Source organism: Phoca vitulina, unplaced genomic scaffold, assembly GCF_004348235.1.
Source record: "Phoca vitulina isolate PV1807 unplaced genomic scaffold, GSC_HSeal_1.0 scaffold15, whole genome shotgun sequence".
Taxonomy (NCBI): Eukaryota; Metazoa; Chordata; class Mammalia; order Carnivora; family Phocidae; genus Phoca; species Phoca vitulina.
In genome coordinates, this window is record NW_022589718.1 from 39,295,796 (window position 1) to 39,317,057 (window position 21,262).

At 48.8% G+C, this 21,262-nt stretch overlaps 1 protein-coding gene across 6 annotated transcripts in view; it reads right to left on the reverse strand.

Annotated features, from left to right (window-relative positions):
* ARHGEF10 (Rho guanine nucleotide exchange factor 10) overlaps window positions 1-21,262 on the reverse strand; it is a 106,836-nt gene that overhangs the window by 58,337 nt on the left and 27,237 nt on the right. For 5 of the 6 annotated variants that reach the window (XM_032413742.1, XM_032413739.1, XM_032413740.1 and 2 more), the window contains exons 3-9: window positions 18,354-18,473; window positions 17,494-17,781; window positions 14,997-15,060; window positions 12,549-12,625; window positions 10,312-10,368; window positions 2,707-2,870; window positions 596-712 (exon numbers count right to left, since the gene is read on the reverse strand). In XM_032413742.1, the coding sequence (XP_032269633.1) occupies window positions 596-712; window positions 2,707-2,870; window positions 10,312-10,368; window positions 12,549-12,625; window positions 14,997-15,060; window positions 17,494-17,781; window positions 18,354-18,473 (887 nt within the window). The remainder of the gene's footprint in view (window positions 1-595; window positions 713-2,706; window positions 2,871-10,311; window positions 10,369-12,548; window positions 12,626-14,996; window positions 15,061-17,493; window positions 17,782-18,353; window positions 18,474-21,262) is intronic. The other variant, XM_032413741.1, reaches the window with a different exon arrangement.

The following is a 21,262-nucleotide window of genomic DNA, read 5'->3' on the forward strand; positions in this document are numbered from 1 at the left end:
TGACTTGACAGCGCTCTTTTAAAACACCTCTGCGAGGACCGACCGCCACCACGTTCACACCTAGCGGCTCTCCAACTCGCTGGCCCTATGAGCTCTGTTCATCTGGCTTTCACGGGTCTACGTTTACTGGACGAAGGGTTAAAATTGAGAAAAATATCAAACTTTTCTGAACATTCATTTAGAAATAATAATAAACCTGTTCTGTGTTACCGAAGCAGCGCATTCATGAAACACCACTGTGTCCCCCCAACGACAAGATAGGTGGTGCGGTCGCGCACGTCTGGAAATCTCTCCGGCACCTCAAAACGGCGGACCCCACAGGCCGCGGCTGCAGTGCGCCACACAGAGCGGGGCCTCGGGGACGCTCCCGTCCGCGGTAAGCGCACGAGGGAGACGGAGGGTAAATAGCGTCTCAGATCTAATGTGAGCGCGCTACGCGGGCCTTGGGGACACCTGGGAGCCCAAGACCACACTTTGAGAACCACTGTTGGGTTAAAAAGGGCCAACTTGGGGGCCGTGGTGCTTCTTTTAAAAGCACGGCCTGTCTCTGAATAAGCACGTTCAACGCAGCTGGTCAAAAAATGAACCACACTACCTTGAGTTCATGTCTGTGCTTTAGCTGCTGCATCTCTGAGGCTCCCACCGTGTTTGCCATCAAAGCTCTCATCTTTTTCTCATAGTGCTCCTTGAAACGGGTTAGGTCATGGGAAAGCTACAGCACAGAGAGAGACAATCTTTTCACAAGGACGCTCCTTCCGGAACCGTGAGACCGTCTTACGTTGAGAGGACGTGGCGGGGGTGGCGTCTGCGGGACCCCACGCCCCACGGGGAGCCCCAAGTCTGGCCCACCAACTCCTGAGACATAAACATGAGGGAGTCAAACACGTGGGGCGAGGAGGCGACGGCGGACGAGCCAGACTGGAGACTTTTCTACGCCAGCCAAGGGCGACTATGGGAACCAAAGGAGCTGGGGCCTCCTTCCCCTGCATTCTGATGACATTAAGATGATCAAACATGTAAGTAAACAAGGTATAAAATTATTCTTTTGTGTCAGCACCAAGGCAGACGATACCCGAGTTCAGGACTGTCCCTACATACAGGGCGTCATGATTTGGGAACGGACAGGGCACATTTTTAAGCCTCCAAACTGACGTAACGTTTGTTGTCTCAGCGGATGGGGAAGGGGAGAAATCCTGCAAAACACTGTCCACGTGATCACACAATCTCAGACACGGAAACCAAGGCCTCAAGGCTTCTCCAGCGAATGTTTCCCACATCAGCTCAGGAAAAGACACTTTAAGCAAATTTTCATTAAAAATTTGGGCTTTTTTTAGTTGACTAGTCAAAAACCTAAGAGTGTTCATTCAGTAGGCCGTTTTTAAATCATGACTTAAACAAGAATGCCCGGTCCTTCCCACGGCCCTATCTTGCTGACCGTCCTCCCAGCCGCCCCAGGGTGTGGCCGAGCTGGGGCAAGGGAGGGACGAGGATGCCCGTGTGATTATCCTGCACTCATGAGCCACCCTGTGGGCCGTTCCACCTGCTGCGAAGCGGCCTCTCACTTGGCATATCGGGGGGCCTGCCCGGGAACAGAGTTCCATTCAGAAGGCGAGGAATACAGTCTTTCAGTAAGTGTGGGAGTGGCTGGTCCGTGGGCACCTGACACCCAGCCCGCCAACAGAAGGAAACTGAAGAGTGTTTTAACCATTCTTCCGAGGCCCCCACGCATGGCTCTCCAATCTCAACGTAAGCCCCGCGTGGCAGGTGCATGGAGTCAATGTGACTACGGCTTCCCTCGCCAGTTAGTCTCAGCTGTGCTGAGTGCCGGCAAGGGGTCCAAGGAAAGGCTGTAATGATGTGAGGTGCTCAGGTGACCCACACAAAGGGGTAGGTTCTTCTGGGCTTCATGAAGCCAGTTCCCAGAGTATGAGAACACCAGGTGACCAGCTGGACACACATGGGAGCCACAGCCAAAAACCCACCACTCTGCGCCCTGGGTGCAGGGGGGGCCGGGGATTTGCCCACAGTGTCACACGGGCCAGTCTCCCTGTGCCTGTGGCCGGACGCTCAGCCTCACACAGAAAGCCCGTGAAGCCTGCAGACACATCGGTGAGCGTGAGCGCAGACGACCCCGTTCACAAACAGCCAGAGCCCAGCAACCAGGAGCAAACAGCACAGCCACGCACCATGGAAAACCACCTGTCTCAGGAAGAGGATCAGCTCAACGAAAGCGCTCCTAGTCCCACAGCCGCCCACCACCCAGTTCTAGAATTCACGCTCCTGATCTCTGAAGCTCCTCTTCAGACCTCGACCTCAGGGGTCACGCACACGCGTGCACACACACACTCCACTCAGGACAGATAACGGGGCAGCTCAGGGGCTCTGTCCTTCCGCACCACCTGCATCTCACAGGGACCTGACGCTGTCCACTCGGGGTGCCCGGAAGTCGTGCCTATCTGTGCACAAACAACACAGAGAACAGTCACTGAGGGCCTTCTGAGTGTGTTTGTAAAAACTGAATTTCCCATCCTGCTATGATTATACACACGAGGTCAAATCAGGGACCCCTTCCCTACTGCTTACACCTTCCTCACACTACGTGCCAACATCATCAAGAACACTTAAATATTTCAGGATGCAAATTTCAGAGGCCTGTTCACGTGCTACCGGGAGATATGCTGTCTCCTACGCAGACTGAACACATACTTGCTTTTTGTGGCTACTGCGCAGGAAGGACCTGGGGACCCCGTTCTTGCACTCCGAGTCACTCTGCTCCTCGTAGCTTTCGAATTCACTTGAGCTCCAGCCGTATTCCAAAGAGCTGTTCCCACCTTCCTCTCCATTCTCAACGTCATCGTAAATCATTTCATCTGAGGGCAAGAATGCCAAAGTGAAATAAAAAATGCAGAATTTGCTAGTTATGGTCTTGTGCATGCTTGTTGTTTCACCGTATCATGGAGAGCCGGGGGCTGGAAGCATATCAGGCCTCGGGGGGCAGGCTCCCCGATAAAGGTGGTGGGCACCACCTCCAGGATGGGGGCAGCGATGTGCAGGGCTGGACAGAGCACCAGTGAACCCCCAGCCCCAGGTGCATCCTGAGGGCCACTGGTCTATAAGAATCTACCAGAATTATACCAAATACCTTGTTGGCCACACGAAGATAAATGTAGGGAATATAAACAGATTAGATAAGTAGATGATAAATGCATAGATGAGAGAGACATTCAAATATGACACATGGGAAGCTCACAGGAAACAACTAAATTTTGCCTTTGTGCTAACAATGGTCTAATAAACCTCATAACCTATTACTGCTTTTTAAATGTTTTAATCACATCAGTCATTTCAGATTTAGCAAAGAACACAGGTCTATGTCACCAAATACAAGGACAAGGGATCTTTAGTTTAAAACTTCCAAAGGCTTTAATTCCCACCTTTTACTTCATAATCTGTATTCTGCAAAAGTGAGTTCACTGAGCCGAGCCGCCTCATGGGCACTCCCAGGGCAAGGAGAAAGTCTTGACATTCACTACCGATTAACTAATCTGCTTCCTTTCTAATAGATGCCAAGGCCACAGATCCACGAGAAGTAATCCTGTGATACGCCTTGACTGATAGAATATGCAGTGGAACAAAAAAGTACAGATGGGCTTCCCATTTTCAGTGCCATGCTGCTGGTGATAGGACCTTCTGAGAATGAAATGTCATTCTACAAACTTCCAGAACACCAGTGTCTCTCTGATCTCCAGTACTTGTTAAACAAATGAGCATAAATGGTTATTTCAGATGAACTTTCTCAAGTATGGATGACTTAAGAGTAATTTCTGCTTAAATTATCACCGAAGGACAGTACAAAGTTAGATAAAAGACATTGTTCCCATGCCTGAAAATAATTCACATTTCTTGATTAAATTTATTCCATATGCATCCTCCACTGTCCTCTGTAATGAAACTTGGCCCTAAAAATCTTCAGTAATTAAACCTTGATGAATAGATTCTTCAGGGCCAAGAGCTAGCTTTGTATATATAATACTTAAAGGCAAACATTTGCTTTCACTGGAAATGAAAAGTAGACGGGAACTTGTCACTTTGAAAATTCCTGTAATACTCCAGATTACCCTGGCCTTGCATGACATCTCCACTGGATTCCGATATATTCCAGAACGTAAGACAGAAATCCAAATTTCTGGTTGAAAGCACTAAAGAGTGAATGTCATCTGGGTAAAACAAGCCATATTTGAAAATGAGCTCACTTTCCAGGAGCTGCAGTGGCGTGGCTCAGCCATGCCTGAAGGACACCTACCTCGACCACGAACTGGGCAACTGGGGCAACAGGGCAGGTGGATTCTGGGGATGCAGCCAGACTCCGGCTTAGCCGCCATGCAGGTCATGGCCAAGAGCCATCCTGACAACAGCAGCTGGCCATGATGGAAGGACCTGGTGACTCTCCACAGACCAGTCAGCAATGGAGGCACCCACACGTGCCGGTGTGTGCCCGTGCCCTGTTCCCCAGCGCGGTGCGTGAGCCCTGAAGCTGCCAGATGAGCACATCCTCCTCCCTTCACCAACTGCTCTGGACATCGGGCTCCTCCGTCTGCAGGAAACAGTCCGCACACACACACGGCAGGCGGTGCTCACACCTGCAGCAACATTTCCGGCGTGCGGAACCCAGCAGCAGGTGCACCGGCTGGTCCCAGCTCTGGGGGAGACAGCGGAGGGCCCCTGCTCTCCTGTGGGCCCTGCTCTCGGGTCGGCTGGACAGCCTGTCCCTTGGGGGCGTCAGAACCGTCACACCCAGGCACAGTGGACCGCCTGGAACTTAGGGACGTTACCACTCAGTGGTCGGGACGTGTGACAGTAATGGTGCCCTACGTCTGGAAAAGGCAGTGCTATTCGGGCCTCCCCTGCGTGCTCAAACTTTCAAGGGCTCTACGGCGTCGTGTTAACTACAGAGGATTGATGGTTTGTGAATTATGAGGCCTCCTCAGTTCCTAGATGCACGGAGCGAGGCTTCCTGACGCTGGAAAGTAAACACAGCCACCGGGCCCGTGTTTCTCCCACAGGCTGGTGAAGGGAGAGCTGGTCTACCTGGCTGAGTTTCCTGCCCTCGGCCAGGACTGCAGTGGGGAAGGCCCACCAGCCCATGAGTGTGCTTCATGCCACAAACCGTCTCCTCTCAACTGGTTAAAATGGTCAATTGTATGCGGCGTGCACTTTACCACAATTAAAAAATACACAGATGGTCACCATCTTATGTCACGAGAAAGTCTTCAGTGTCCTCCCAGTACTGTGACGGAACTTCACCCTAAATGGCCATATTTTGCACAAAGCGCATAGGCCTCCGCTCTCCCTCGGACACGTCTGTGTCTCCACAGTTCACCAGACAGCCGATGTCCTAGACGGCGTGAATTCTGCAATTATACCCACAAGGAACCTCAAAGACCTAGTGCCATCTACTTCACTGAACATATTGATTTAATTACCAAATACTTCACATGCACCGAAAAGCACCAAATAGCAGGCATGTGTGTAGACCCCACGTAAGCCCTGCGTCAGCGCCCGCTCCTACAAAGCAGCCCGTGCAAAGCGACATGCACGCAGCCAGCGGCCTGTCCCCTCCCCAGGTCAGCAAGAATCAGTCCTGGCTCGCGGGCGTCCACTTACCTCTGAGGGGTGCATCTATCTAAAGGCATACGCACCCTAGCTCTGTGTCTCTTGCTTTTTGCTCATTGCTTCTGAGTGTGTGTGACTGTGTGTGCATTTACACATATACACACATCATTTATTCATTTTTAACTGCAGTATCACGCTCTCTTGTATAAATTCACTGCCATACGTGGATCCTTTCCCCGAGTGTGGAGCCACTACGTTTCCCCTCATCGTTTGCTCTTACAAATCGTGCTGCGGAGGGGCATCCCTGCACACGGCTCCCTGAAGCAGGCACGAATTTCTCCAGGAAACACACCTGCCAGGAGACCACTAGTCTGTATCACCATGTGCACAATGGCTAGGTCTTTAACTCAAGTGTTTTTTCAAAATGATTGTGCCACCAAGACGTTTAACAAGCAAAGAGCAAAGGGCCAGAGGGGACCAGGGCCCTTTGTGATCCTAACAAGGGAGGGTCCTGGCTGATGTGTGAGTGAAAGCACACACACCACACACATCAGCGCCCTGCAGGGCACTGTCCTCACAGGGACACCGCTGGCTCTACCCAGGATGGCTGTCACCTTTGGTAGGGAGACTACTGGTAGAACTGGTGTTGTTGTTTTGGTGTTGGAGGCCTCAGATCTCACCCCGTCTGGGTTGGGAAGGGCCTACCTGGTAGCATAAATTACCCAAAAATAAATTTCAAGCTTGTTTTTTTACAGAAACCAGTCTTTAATTCCCACTTTATTTGCAGCATGCATGCATTTAAATAAATACTTGGAAGCACATTCCTTCATAAGTACTTCGGTTTTATTTATGAAGGGACCCCTATGTTAAGTGTCTGTCTCCCTCAGTATAGGAATCTTGAGGGCAGGGACAACTCTGTTAGCTGAGCCTAGATCAGTGCTCCGTATGTAACAGCGTCCAAATGCATTGTGGAATAAATAAATTACCAAGTGCTTTTAACTCTTTATAATTTAGTACACTGGATGTAGATTATGAGAACACGTCCTTTATTAGGCTGAGGACATTTCCTTCTATTATGAGGGTTTAACACTGAATGCCATTGAATCTTATCAAGTGCATTCTAAGTATCTATTGAGATGAGTGTAAGGTTTATGTACTTTAGTCTGTTCCTGTGGACAGGATGGTAAAAGAACCTGCTAATACTAAGGGATCCATAAACTCCTGAGACAAATCCAAAGGGTTAAGGTTGGCTTTTGCTTGTTTGTTGGGATACTACTCGATTTTATTTCTTTACATTTTCATTACGATGTTCAGCAACACACCTTTGGGTGAAGGGGGTTATAAGCTTATACTAAGACCCCAAAGTGAGTTACCTGCTCCTGTCTTCTACTATCCATTGGAACTGTGTGTAGAGCAGAGGGACTGTCTGTCCACTGATGGTTTAGCCACTCTGAGCTGAGGACCCTGGTCTTAGTGGGCTGTCTGGCACATTAGTTAAGCAATTAATTCTAAATTGGGAATCATTATGCATTAATGTTTTCTATCTCAGATGCAGTCCAAGTGTTTCAACTGATTGATACCGAGTTGTTTCTAGAATCCCTTCATAGTGTTTATGGGTTTCTACTGCAGTTTCTTGCTCCTGATCCATTTTTCCTTCCCTCCTTCCTTCTGTCTCCTCCCAATAATATCCTTTCTTCCCAACACTAGCAGAGGCTTGTCTATTTTCATATTATTTTTAGAGAACTGCTCTTTGGTTCTGTTGATACTTTCTACTGTTTCTTTGTTTTGTTTATCACTTTTGCTGCAACCATTTTTATTTCCTTCTATTTTCTCTGAGTTTACTCCACTATTCATTAATATAACTGAGTTGGATGCTGGCTCATTATTTTTCCATCTTCTTTTATTAACAAATGCCATTGTGTCTATAATTATTTTAAATCTATCCCATAAGAATTTATGTAACGTTTTCATTATTATTCAAGTCAAAATATTTTAATTTCCATTCTGCTTTCAGCCTTGTCTAAGAGCTAGGTATTAGTGTTATTTTTTAATACTCAAATGTTACTTTTTATTGATTTTTTTTAAATCAAGGGAATGAGGCCTGAATACTAATTCTTTGGCATTTGTTAATATTTGCTTTGAGGAATGCTATATAATTTTTATAAATATTCCTTATGTTTGAAAAGAAGTACATTCTGAAACTATTAGCTTCAGGTCCTATATATGGTCTTTAGGTTGATTGTATACTGTGTTCTTCTGCAGTTTACTAATTTTACATCCAGAATTTATGACCGTGGAAGGAACTTTCTTAAAACCTCCCACTCCTTTGCAAATGACACTACATTTAAAGGGCTGGTGTCCAAGATCTATAAAGAACTTCTCAAACTCAACACCCAAAAAACAAATAATCAGATCAAAAAATGGGCAGAAGACATGAAAAGACACTTCTCTGAAGAAGACATACAAATGGCTAACAGACACATGAAAAAATGTTCATCATCATTAGCCATCAGGGAAATTCAAATCAAAACCACACTGAGATACCACCTTACACCAGTTAGAATCGCAAAAATGGACAAGGCAAGAAACAACCAATGTTGGAGAGGTTGTGGAGAAAGGGGAACCCTCTTATGCTGTTGGTGGGAATGCAAGTTGCTACAGCCACTTTGGAAAACGGTGTGGAAGTTCCTCAAAAATTTAAAAATAGAGCTACCCTACGACCCAGCAATTGAACTCCTGAGTATTTACCCCAAAGACACAGATGTAGTGAAAAGAAGGGCCATATGCACCCCAATGTTCATAGCAGCAATGTCCGCAATAGCCAAACTGTGGAAAGAGCCGAGATGCCCTTCAACAGATGAATGGATAAAGAAGATGTGGTCCCATGTATACAATGGAATATTACTCAGCCATCAGAAAGGATGAATACCCAACTTTTACATCAACATGGATGGGACTGGAGGAGATGATACTAAGTGAAGTAAGTCAAGCAGAGAAAGTCAATTATCGTATGGTTTCACTTATTTGTGGAACATAAGGAATAGCATGGAGGACATTAGGAGAAGGAAGGGAAAAATGAAGGGGGAGGAAATCGGAGGGAGAGATGAACCATGAGAGACTACGGACTCCGAGAAACAAACTGAGGGTTTTAGAGGGGAGGGGGGTGGGGGATGGGTTAGCCCGGTGATGGGTATTAAGGAGGGCACATACTGCATGGAGCACTGGGTGTTATACGAAAACAATGAATCGTGGATCACCACATCAAAAACTAATGGTGTAATGTATGGTGACTAACATAACATAATAAAATTAAAAAAAAAAAAACCTCCCACTCCAATTATGTACTTAACTACTGCAGATTATATCTCAGTCATATTTTGCTCTATATATTTGGAGACTGTCTCGTTAGGTGCACACAAGTTTAGAACTGTTACAGTTCTCTCTTGTGAAGGACTCTACGCCTAACATTTTATAGCCTAACATTCAATATATTAGAGTAATACTGGCTATATTTTGGTTGGAATTGGCCTTATGTTTCTTTTTCCATCCATTGACTTACAAATGTTTTGTATCCTTACATAGTTCTCATACAAATATATGCCTAGCTCTGTTATTTTACCCAACCTGAGAATTCTTTTATGGGCAATTGGACTCAGTTTATATTTACTATAAATAGAAACATACTTGGACTAATTTTGCCATCTTTTTTCATATTACTTGCCATACTTTCTTATTTTACATTTTCTTGCTTCTTCCAACCCAGATTGGGTTTTTCTCTACTGGGCTGGAAGTTAAATAATCTATTTCTGTTCTTTTAGTGGTTGCCCATAAATGCAGAGCCAACCTATCACAGGAAAAAACACACAATCATTATTTATATCCTCTTCCTGAAAAATGCACAGACGTTCGACACGGAGAGTCAGCCACCCCGCAGATGGCGGGCACAACTGTCTGGGCCGTAGCCCGCCCTGCAGTCCCACTTGTGAAATGAAACAATACTGTTAGTGCTGTCTTAATCAATGCTGGCTTGGATTCATTCACAAAGTCATTATTTGCTCTCTGTTCTTTCTGCAGCCTATTAGGTCCAGCACCCTTTTCCTTGAAATGCAACGTGAAATAGTTTTTAGAGTCTGAGAGGTAAATCTCCCCAATCTTTATCTGATACTGCCTTTGTTTCCCTCTTTTTAAACACTTGTGTTTTGGTATTAGTGGACAGAGCTGTGCTCAGCGGTTTCAAGTGTGTGTGGTATGGATTCAGGCTTGAGCCTGCTTTGATTTTGTATTTCTATAATCTGAGAACTTACATCATTCTTTAATTCTGGAAAAATATTAGTACTTCCTTCTATTTTCTCATTTAAATCACTTATTATATATATGCTGGTACTTAACCGCTTCCATTTTTTTTTACCTTTCCATTCATATTTTTCACACCTTTACCTCTTTCTGCTTCTTTACGTTAATCAATGCTTGTTTAGATTCATTCAAGTGCTATAATATAACCACACACACCTATGTGCACAGACCAATATTCCACCCCATGAGATCAATGAGGCACTATGCAATATACAAAACACGAACATAAAACACATACAAGCTGTGTATTAGGGACTGTGTGCACACTAACCAGTCATTTTTTACACCCAGAAGGAAACACTGATAAACTAAATCCTCTAAAATTCAATTACAAACAATTCAAACCTGGTTCAGAGTCTGAATTTTCTCTTGGCACGTCATCATAAATGGCTTCTTCTGGATCTGGAATAAAAAGAGGGAAATGTTAAAAACCGACCAATGCCAACCAAGTATAATTTACATTGTTTTTAGGACCACAGTCTCCTATGATGCTATAATTATTCAAAAAATTAGTTTGTAAGGGCTAATTCGTGATACCTTACCAAAGCATAAGCATTACTTTTGGGACAGGATGTTTTCTTGGGATTGAAGCATGACACTCTACATGAACCAGCTGTGAAATCTCTCCAACAGGGAGTTTTGTGGTTTCTAGATCAATTTAGTCCATTATTTTGTGTTCATCTATGCATCTCCATGTGGCTCTTTATAAGTATTTTTAAGTTTATGAAGTTAATGTGTTCTGATATGCAAAAATACAAAGGTGGTACACAGTTTCCAAATAAAGGGAAAGCTCAAGTGGGGCTATATTAAAAGGAACCTGTGAAAATAAACCCATTATTCCATGATACTCTGAACCACTGGATAGGAAAAGTAGGCTTAGGCAAGGGTGAGAAGGTTCACCTGTTAGGATAAAATCTCTCCAACTATATTATGTGGAACATTCATGTCCTCCGAAATTGAACAAGTTTTCTTAAGAAAAAGTGAGGATCCTCCACGGGCAAACTCCTCCGTGTATACTGTATGAGAAGGTCATGTATAAGAGCAGTGGTGAAAACAGAAATGCATTTAAGTATTTCTAAGAGTTTGGGCCTCACATCGAAAACAACCACACTACAAAGTCACTGGTGACTAAGCAACAACAAGAAAATGAGGTAAATACACTGAACTCTTCCTCTGACATTGAGCCATTGTTATATTACCGGGGGCGGGGGGGGGGGGGGGGGGGGGGCGGGATTCCGAATGCTCCTCATTCTCTTGCTGCTCTCAAGCCCCCACATGACAGACATTTGCTTCCTTGTAACAGTATTAACTGCAACAACGATGACCATGTCCACTCCTGTCAGATAGTGCGAGAGATGCTCGTCTGTGGACCCCTGAAAACCACAGCTGTGAACTGCAAGAGCCCACTTACGTGCAGATCCGTCTTCGATGTCCGCAGTACATACTGCAAATGTATTTTCACTTATTTATGATCTTTCTAATAATATTTTCTTTTCTCTAGGTTACTGTAAGAATGCAGTATATAACACATACACAAAATATGGGTTAGTTGACTGTGTATGTGCTTCCGGTCAACAGGAGGCTATTAGTGGTTAAGTTTTTGGGGAGTCAAAAGTTATACCCAGATTTTTTACTGTGGTAGGGGTCACCACCCCTAACCTGTGCGTTATTCTAATTAACTGCCACTTACGTAATAAAACAAGTAATGGGGGAAAGTCAGACAAATTTTACTTTGGAAATAAATTTCTAGAGAATTGGAAGATGTTAATTTTATCCTGTAATGATCCCAATTTAGCAGCCCCCTAGCAGAATCATCTACTTATGCTAAGTTCCTTGTTTGACAATGTCATAATTAAAAACCAGAATGACACATTCCAGGAGATAATTTAATAATTAGGAGACAGTTAAGATGATTCTTCCTTGGAAGTCAATCACATAAAATAATTATACAGAAATCAGTAGGCCAGTGGATAATAAAGAGGTAATTAGAAAAACCATCTTACTTTTCTTTAAAAAATTAAAAATCAAATCTGGTTAAAAACAGCTCAGCTTTCTAAACCACACGTGGAACAGAAGATCTGGTATGCCATCTGGACAGTGGGCTGGCTTAACCGGCCACCCACCCCCTTTGCAAAATGGTAGCATGAAAAAGCATCTTAGTGAGAATCCCAAGGAAAAATACCTGGTTGATGTCTCAGTGGTGAGTTGCTGACTATGGGCTCGGGTCAAAGCATCAGTTCCCCAATTAGAGGACTATCATGACAAAACCCAAACACTGCATGAGGAAGAAACAATGAGGAACAAACAGGTGCTAGGATGGGGTGAGCAGGGATGCTCCAATGGGATCTAGAAGAAGGGCTAGAGAGAGTGCCGGGGACCGCAGTGACACAGTCGGCCCCGGTCAGTACTTCAGGAAAATGAATACGTTTCTGAAGTGTTCGATCTGAACAGGACATGAGAATAATCAGCAGAACCTGACAAAAACACACGGTGCCCCACCGACCCCGGGGTGGCATCCACATGGTGCCCGGCGAGGATCCCGGGATGGCCCCGCCAGGTTCCTGGTGGCGTGTGGTACCTACTCTCCATCCACGCAGTGTTGGCCGGGTCCGCAACCCACCGGGCGAGCGCACTGTCCTCCTTGTGCACCCGGTCGTCGCTAGGAGAAAACAAACCACAAAATCACAACAGTGGAATGCGTCCTGTCATGAGACCGCTGGATGTCCCCAAAGGGTACATCTGCTTCACCGTATGTACATTTTATGTTTTCCCCAGATATTATGACAGATGTTCTGAGCTGAGCACCATGTCTTCTGAACTGCTGCCCATGCATTTTACAGTATGACAAGCCTGCTCACACCCACAGTCTGGACCTGTGTAGAAGGACCCAAGCTTGGGATTCCCACCGTACCTTCGGGGCACCCTGTGAAATTAAGAGTTAATTAGTTAACTCTTAGAGTTAAGCCCTTGAAAAGCTAGTGATCTATGCTCCACTCTCATCTATTAAGTGACAGGTGCTGGTGACCTTGCTCTGTACCTACAGGGGCAGAGGACACGCTCCCCCTGGCTCACTGCTCACCTGCCCTGGTCCTGGGATGTATATGGGATAGGTCGGGTGACCAGGCTGCCTTTGTGGGGGGGGACCGGAGCTGTGCCTTCCATTCAAGTCACCCTGGGGTGTTCACTCCCCAAAACCGGTCACCAGGAAGCTGAGGGAGCCACCTGCAGACACGTGCGGGAGGCTTCTGCCCCCTCACTCAGCAGGTCCTAATCTGCATGTTCCCAATTTAACACCCCAGCTGCGGCTTCTCAACACAGAGCCCAAGTTCAAGCTTCCATTCCCTGCTATTTATGATGCTTTTGAAGGCCCACCGAAAGCACGGCACAGGACCTAGCACGACAGACATAAGAAGACATGAAGTCCCTGCTCAGGAAGACCTGAACTGGCTTCCGGTTTTCCACCAGACCTTCTTGAGGGCCTGTTAGGCGTCACACACGGCACCACTCAGAAAGTCACACCAGAGTAAGCGACGGCCCTTCACCGCTTTAAAAATGGAAAATAAGTTCGGTGATCTTATGGAGAAATCGGAACTTGTACATTGCTGATGGGGAGGTAAAATGGCGCAGCCCCTGTGGAAGACAGTTTGCTCGTCCTCAAAAAGTTAAATATAGCGTCACCAAAGATCCAGCAGGACCACTCCCAGGTACAGAGCCAAAGGGATAGGGAGCAAGGACTCAGATGCCATACACCGGCGTGCACAGCAGCCTTATCCACAAGAGCCCGAAGGTGGAGACCACCCAAGTGCCCGTCGAGAGGTCAATATGGACTCACGAAGGATTACTATTCAGGCTTGAAGAGGAAGACAATCCTGACACATCCTACAACATGGGGGAGCCTTGCAAACATGACACAAAGTGAAATAAGCCAGACACAAAAGGACAACTACCGGGATTCCAATTATATGAGTTAGCTAGATTAGGCAAGCTCGTAGAGACGGAACGCAGAAGAGATTCTCTGGGGCTCTGGGGAGGGGAATGGTAGATTACCGCAGAACGGGCAGAGTTTCTGTTTGAGAAGATGAAAAATTCTGAAAGTAAATAGTAGTGATGGTTGTACAATACACGTAAATGCACAAGATGCCACTACATTTTATACTTAAAATGGCTAAAATGGCAAAATTTTCTGTTATATAGATTTTAACACAATCTTAAAACAGATGACGCAATGCACCAGAACCCACGGGCAGAGTACACTGAAGCAGGTGTGGTGCGTGGATTACACCTCACAGGGCCGCCTGGCATCAACACGCAGACACACCCCCCATGCACCCAGCACACGACCTCCCAGGAAGCCCTGGTAAGCCTGGTCTTTAACTTTGTAAAATTCTCACCCGGCAGCAGAAGGGGACACAGGAAATAACAGTGAGGCACACAGCAATCAGTTTTAATGCAGCTGTGCTCACAGAGTTCTGGGAGAACGAAGTGAGACATGTAGGCAGGGTTCGGGAATGGAAGTAGGAGTTCGCCTGGAAGAGGGGATTTTCCTGGGCATCTCAAGCAGATGACATAGCATTTTTGAGGGCAAGTGGCATGAAAGAAAGATCTACAATCAAATCAGTTTGGAGGATTCTGGATGAAAGGTGGGTAGACACACTGAAACCACCCCCCCACCTGCCGCCACAGGATTCTGAGACCCTCTACGACTCTAGAGCCCGTGGAGCGTCAGCTACACGGAGCCTGAGGAGGGCTGTGTCTTCCTGGTCTACCTGCCTGTGCATTCAGACGGCCTGTCTTTCCACAGAACAAGATGAACACCATGCAGAGTCCTTGTGTTCCGGAGCACCCATGAGGGCACAGAAGACAGAGCTGTCCAGGGCCTGGGAGGGGAGGGTCTCGGGCTGGGGACAGGCCTGGTCGGTCACCACCTCCCAGCACTGCGGGCGGACAGGCCAGCACCTCGTATCACTGCGTTCCACATCTCAGGGAAGGGTCATGAACTCAGAGCACGCGTGAAATATTAATAGAGATACCTGTTCATTGGATCCTCAGAACTTAAAGAATTAAACTGGCCGTCTTCTGTTACCTCTTGTGTTTCTGTGAGGAAAGAAAAAAATTCACACGGTTTTAATCTTAGGGAAAAGTATTTAGGAAGTGGATTTTTAGCCTTAAAATGGATTTATATTTTTTTCAATGATAAGCTTATCCTAGAATAAAAATGATTAGTTGATAGATTTAGAGTTTTTTCGGGTTTTAGATAAGATGTATGTAAAGTAGGATGATAGTAAAAACAATATCCAAAGATCCTCTAAAATAGCTGGAATTAAAATGGTACCCCAAAGAAAGCAAGCTAGAGGGACAAACCTGTTTCTCTCATTCTTAACTTTTTCATGGAAATTTACAATTGTAATTTACTGGAAAGTGTGTCTAAATGGCAGCCTCCAAAGATTCTCAAGGGAGAAAGAGTTATGTTCATACCTGACAACCAACCTTTCATATACTCATGCACACGTACACACACACACACGTGCATACACACACGTGTGTGCACACTCACACACGCTCACAAAGTCCATCACACGTGTCCCGGCCGATAGCTGTTCTCCCACCTCTGGGTTTGGTTCACCGAGAGGGTGATGAGCTCAGGACAACAGGCCACGTGCTCAACCAAGGACCGGTTGGTAATGGCTACACCGGGAAACTGTCCATAAAAAGCCTCTAAGAAAGAATCCACTGTGTGCTACTGTCCACGAAAGCTGGGAGATCTCACCCACGAAAATGGTCCCCTGATCCTGCTAAATACCAACAAATACCCTCCCTCAGTAGCGGGGAGCTCCCTGGCGGTGCAGCGGGGACCACAAGGACACGAACTCATCGCGTTCTCAAGGCCACTCAACGGTAGCATCTGCCAAGGACCACATGTCAGGCCAGGGGCAGGGCCAGCATTCGAACTCAAACCTGCCTCCTTCCAGAGACTGCTCTTCCTGCCACATCACACTGCCCTGAAGAATGATCCACAGGGCCTCCCAAAAAGACAAAGCTATTCGACAAAGTCATTGAAGAAAGGACATTAATCGGCAGCAAGCACACTTCACACGGTGAGATTCTGCCTGCGGCTGGGTCAGGGGCACCACTCCCCATCCCTGAACGCACACCACCCAGGCCTCGTCTCGACTGCCCGCCCACAACGACACTTTCTTTCCCTGTGCTCCCCCTTTCAAGAAAGGAGATGCACCCCGATTTACTGTCTGCTCAGACATAAGACCTTTGATAAGGGGGGGTCAGGAGAAGATGAGCATACTCAGAAGTTCCCTCTCTGGCAACACCAACTGCTCATCTCTTACTGTTCTGGAAAGATCTGGAAGCTCTGCTAAGGAGCAGAGCACCATGAGTTTCTGGCCATTGGAGGACCACTAATGAACAGAAGGGGAATCTTGGAATCTTTTTTCAAAATAGGTTTTGGGCAATGGGGAAGAGAAGGGGTTCTGGCTGTTGCTATATCTGAGGGTCGTGCTCCTGGTGGGACGGCCTCCGTGCTGGGGAGCCTTGTCCTTGTAGAGCCTGGAGGCCCGCCATGTCCACGGGAGAACCACGAGGTGCAAAGAAGCTGGTCAGCGCACGGCAGGCCACCAGCGCAGGTCCAGGCCTTGGACCCCAGCCTCACACCATACTCCAGGCTTTCCTCATGACCTCAGCAAAGAGGCTGGTGCCTGTCTGTCTTTAAAGGCTCAAGAGACCAACACAGACCCGTGTTCCTGGATCTGGGGCCTTACAGTAGGGTTTATTACGATAGGGTTTTATTAATGGCTCTAGGATGACAGCACAAAAATAAGCCAATGGTTTTTCACTATACTGAATTACTTAAAAATAATGTTCAATTATTAAAAATAACCAAATGATCTGAAAATAAGCAAATTACTTTAATGTAAGAATGTGTTCCTTAATCTTTTTTTAATTGCATAATCTACTTCCTTATTTTTAGATCGTTCTTACTCTTTGGGCTACAAAATACGAACAGCATTGTTGATCGTGGTAAATTTCCAAGATTACTGCCAATTACAACAGGAAAACATATGGGGAAACATCAACCCGGAGAACCTCGTGTGGTTTCCCAATATAAATTCAAGACTTTCTTTAAACACGTTTTGTCTCCGTTGTGACTAAGAGGGAGGGAAAGCACCCATTTACTGAGATCTCACACAGAGTCAGGACTCTGGGTCGGGGGCCTCTCGCCCTCACTTCACCCTCACTTCACCCCGTGGCATGTCCTGGCACAGAGCACGGAGTTCAGGCAGGAAGAAAACAGCAGGGCTGCGTTCACGGGGTCCGTCCTGAACAGAACACAGGGCGCTCTGCTCAGGGGGGACAGTGTCGCGCTCTCGGCAGCCCCCAGACGCCTGGGCCCACAGGGGGGCTGCAGGGGCACCGGGGCCCGTGCCTGGGTCCGCTCGGCGGCTGACTTAACACCGGGCACCGCTGGTCTTACGAACAGGATGCCTGTCGCCTGTGGTGTGCAGGGGGGAGGCGCACCTTCCCCGTGCAGGGACGCGGCACGGGCGACGACGGGGCTGGAGTAGGCCGGCAGGAGCAGCGGCAGGTTGCAGGGCACGGCGTAGCCGCAGGGCACAGGCACCGAGTACCCGCTGGGCACAGGAAGGCTCACGCCGTCGTCCTCGGGGCCCGGCTCTGCGGGCGGGCACTGCTCCTCCTGGAAGGGCGCGATGTCGATGACGGAGTAGGGGCTGACTCTGGTCGGGACCTCACGGGCGGTGGGCTCCGCCGGGGCGTCCGTGTCTGCTCCCGTCCCAACTGCACCTCCTGGAAGCAAACACGCACACATCAACAGGGGGCCAGCGCCGACCGGCCCTCCGGGGCCCTCGCAACCCCAGGGCGCCCAGGAGATGCCCCCGCCTCTGGGGCATCGGAGGGGCGAGGCAGCCCGTGGGGGGAGATGGGGCACCCAGGGCCTCTGCACTGAGACGAGCAGGTGAGAAGCTGCCTGAACTCGGGGAGCTGCCAAGGACGCAGAGAGGCTGCTGTGAGGGCCGGACACGCCAGGTGCGCGCCCCTCCTGGCCGGGGAGTCCCAGCAGACGACCCCACCTGCAAGAGCTAACGTGGACTCGACTCCCCCCACAGTGTTAGTTCTGGAACTGCATCCGCCGAAACTGGGGGGCCGTGTTCATCAGGTTTCAGCAACACCCACCGCCTCCAACACACACAGGGGAAGCAGGAATAAAGGAGAGTCAGCCAATTCAAATCCGCCATTCGGCTCACATCACAGGGAGGTCAGGAGGCCGCTCCTGGAGGCCGCCTGCGCCTGCCACTCCCTCCGGCCGTCAGAGCGAGGGGGCCATGCGCCGCGCGGGCTGGGGGCCACGGGGGACCCACCTGAGCCAGAGGTGGCGTCTGCACCCGCAGCCTGTCGATCCGCTTCTGGAATCTCATCTCCGCTGTCAAAGTCGAACTGTTCCCCCTCATCCTCCTCGTTGTCATACTTCACTGTGTCGCCTGGAGGTTGAAAGAACACTAGTTAGGCCAGCAGAAGAACAGACAGAACCGCTCACTTTCAGTGACAAAGGACGTCCGGGGGGCCAGAGGAACAGGGCGAAGATGAAGGGAAAATCCGGAAACAGGGGAGCCCACAACAGAAAGTTCAACTTCAATATGGAACGGATGTGGCTCACGCCCCACGGGTCCCCAGCCCCACGGGGTTCTGTCCACGCTGTCTGACCAGCAAAGCACATCACCACCCAAAGGTAGGGGACATCGTGATCCCTGCCCAGGCCAGGCCCACCTCCGGGCCCCTCCTGCCCCGGGTCCCTGGGTGAGGATGTGTGCGGGACAGCGCAGAGGGGGCTCGGATGCACGGATATCACCAAGGGGGCCTCGGGTTGGCATTAGGAGGGGCGCCTGAGACGGGCCATCTGGGGACTTGTCCACAGGATGAGGCCTGTACCCCCCATGCTTGGCTCACAAAGTGGGGGGCAGATGGAGAGATGCCCAGTCATCCCATGAGAGGTCACACGCCCAGGCTAGGGAGTTGGGGCACGGGACAGAGGACGACATGCAGGGGAGAGCATGGGAGGGAAGAGCCTCTTCTGCCTCACTGCACCCCAACACTGCGGAGAAAGTCAGAACATGGAAAACCATCTGAATTGGAGATCCTTATCTACCAATGCAAAACTCCCTGCTGGTGACTGTGCTCAGACAAATCACAAAATATCACAACAAACCAGTCACTTTCCAGGGAGAAGCTCTGGTCAGTTAAGGTTACGTTCCACACACAGGAGGGGCCCCTCTCGCAGGACAAGGGGCCTCAGACCCCAGAGGTATCTAGGGTGGCTCCCTTATGAAATCATGGGCACTAAGGAGGAAAAAAATGATCTGCTGAGAGAGATGACCTGAAGGTTAGCACGAGCCAAAATCGCTCACTTTGCCAGCAGACTGCCGTGCCCCAGAGTGACCGGCCCCAGGAGGCATCTCCCGGGTTTGGGGGCACCTGCTCGGAGGGGCCCGAGGCACGGAGAGCTCCAGAGTCCTATGAGGCTGGGGAGGGATCTGCTGGGACAGGCACCCACTGCCCCAGGCCGGTTCCCTTCCAGATGGCTCCACCCTGACTCGCTAGCCAAACAGCTGGCTTCAAAAGGCACCTTGGGGAAACGGAGGGATTTGAATGCAGTTATCTTAGAACTGAAGACGCGTAAACAGGATCAGAGGCCAGCCCCGGGGTGGTGCTTCTTAGGGGTGAGGTAATGGAGACACAGGGACCCCGCCCTCCACACCCCTGTGCTGAGGCCGCAGGGCCCCCCTTCCCTGCTCGGCCCCCGGGGCTGGCATCCAGCTGGATTCCTGGGATGGCCTGGGCCTCGGAGAGGGTGAGGGTGGTAAGGGGGTCCCGTCCCCGGGGTCAGGGTGGGCGTGAGGTGAGGCCAGGCCGGGGCTGTCCCAGCACAATGGTGGGCAGTCTCTGCCCCTCCAGCTCTGCTCAGAGCCCCCCGAGCGCCCCTCGATCCCGGGCCAGGGCCTGGGTCAGCAAGAGCCGAGCAGCGCAGGTGCCGAGCAGGCTACGGAGACAACCTTCCACGGCCCCCGGCCCGGGGGCGACTGGGGGGCGGGACAGTCAGAATTGGGGTTCTGGAGGGGGAGTCATTTCTAGGGAGGGAAGTTGACAGACATGTGTCAATGCTGGAGTCAGTCTAGAAACTGTCTTTCCAGCTGGGGCCTCGCTGTCCAGACGAACCTCTGATGGTCCAAAAGAAAAAATGGTTTTAAATACCAGGTGTTTATTTTCTCCTTGAATCTTCAGAAACAGCAATACATTCTAACAAGTCCTTCAAAAGAAGCGCTTTCTTATCAGCAATGAGTAATGGAGAGTTCAGGCTCGTGCCCGCGATGGGACAGGCGGGAGGGGCCTCTCAGCCGGGACACCCGCATCCACGCACACATGGGACCCCAAGCAGCATTCTGGGACAACTTCACCCCAATTTATGCTAAAAGCGTGACAGTGGCAAATACTGAAATGCAATCAAGGAAAGGCTTTAGAAAAAGATGTTTCTAAAACATGCAATTCTGATAAGAGTGTGCATCGGTGACCCTCTGGATGGTAGATTCCCAGTATTCACCAGAGCCTTCTAATTTGTGTCTCCTTCATCTCAGAAACTCTACCACGAACTGTCTACCTTCAGGAAATAATCAGAGATCATTAGAATACCTAACGTCTTATAATGGAACACAGACTTCCCACATTATGACACATTTATACAGTGAGATACTACTGAAACCATTAAAATTATTTTGAAGTTTATTCAGTAATTTGGAAAGAGGTTTCTGACATACTAAGTGTTTTTAATCGGCCGTTTCACACTCATTTAATAGAAAATAACAAACACTGGCGAGCACTGGAGAAACTGGAACCCTGGTGCACGGCTGGTGGGAGCATGCTCTGGAGCAGCTGGTGTGGACCCGGTAGGGAGGTCCCTCAACACGCTCAACACGGCACTCCCCTACGGCCAAGTCCCTGCGCCTAGGTATTCACGTGGAAGAACTAAAAGCAGGCACTCAAGCAGATGCTTGTACGCCCATACACGTGTGCAAGCACACCCGTGTGCAAGCGTACGAGCATGCAACCATGCACGTGCAGCCAGGGTGTGCAACTGTACCAGTGTGCAACCACACACGTGTTTAACTGCACACACGTGTGTAACCGTAGTGTGCGGCCACACCAGCGTGCAGCCATACATGTGTGCAACTACGAGTGTGCGACCATACGAGTGTACAGCCATACACATGTGTGACCG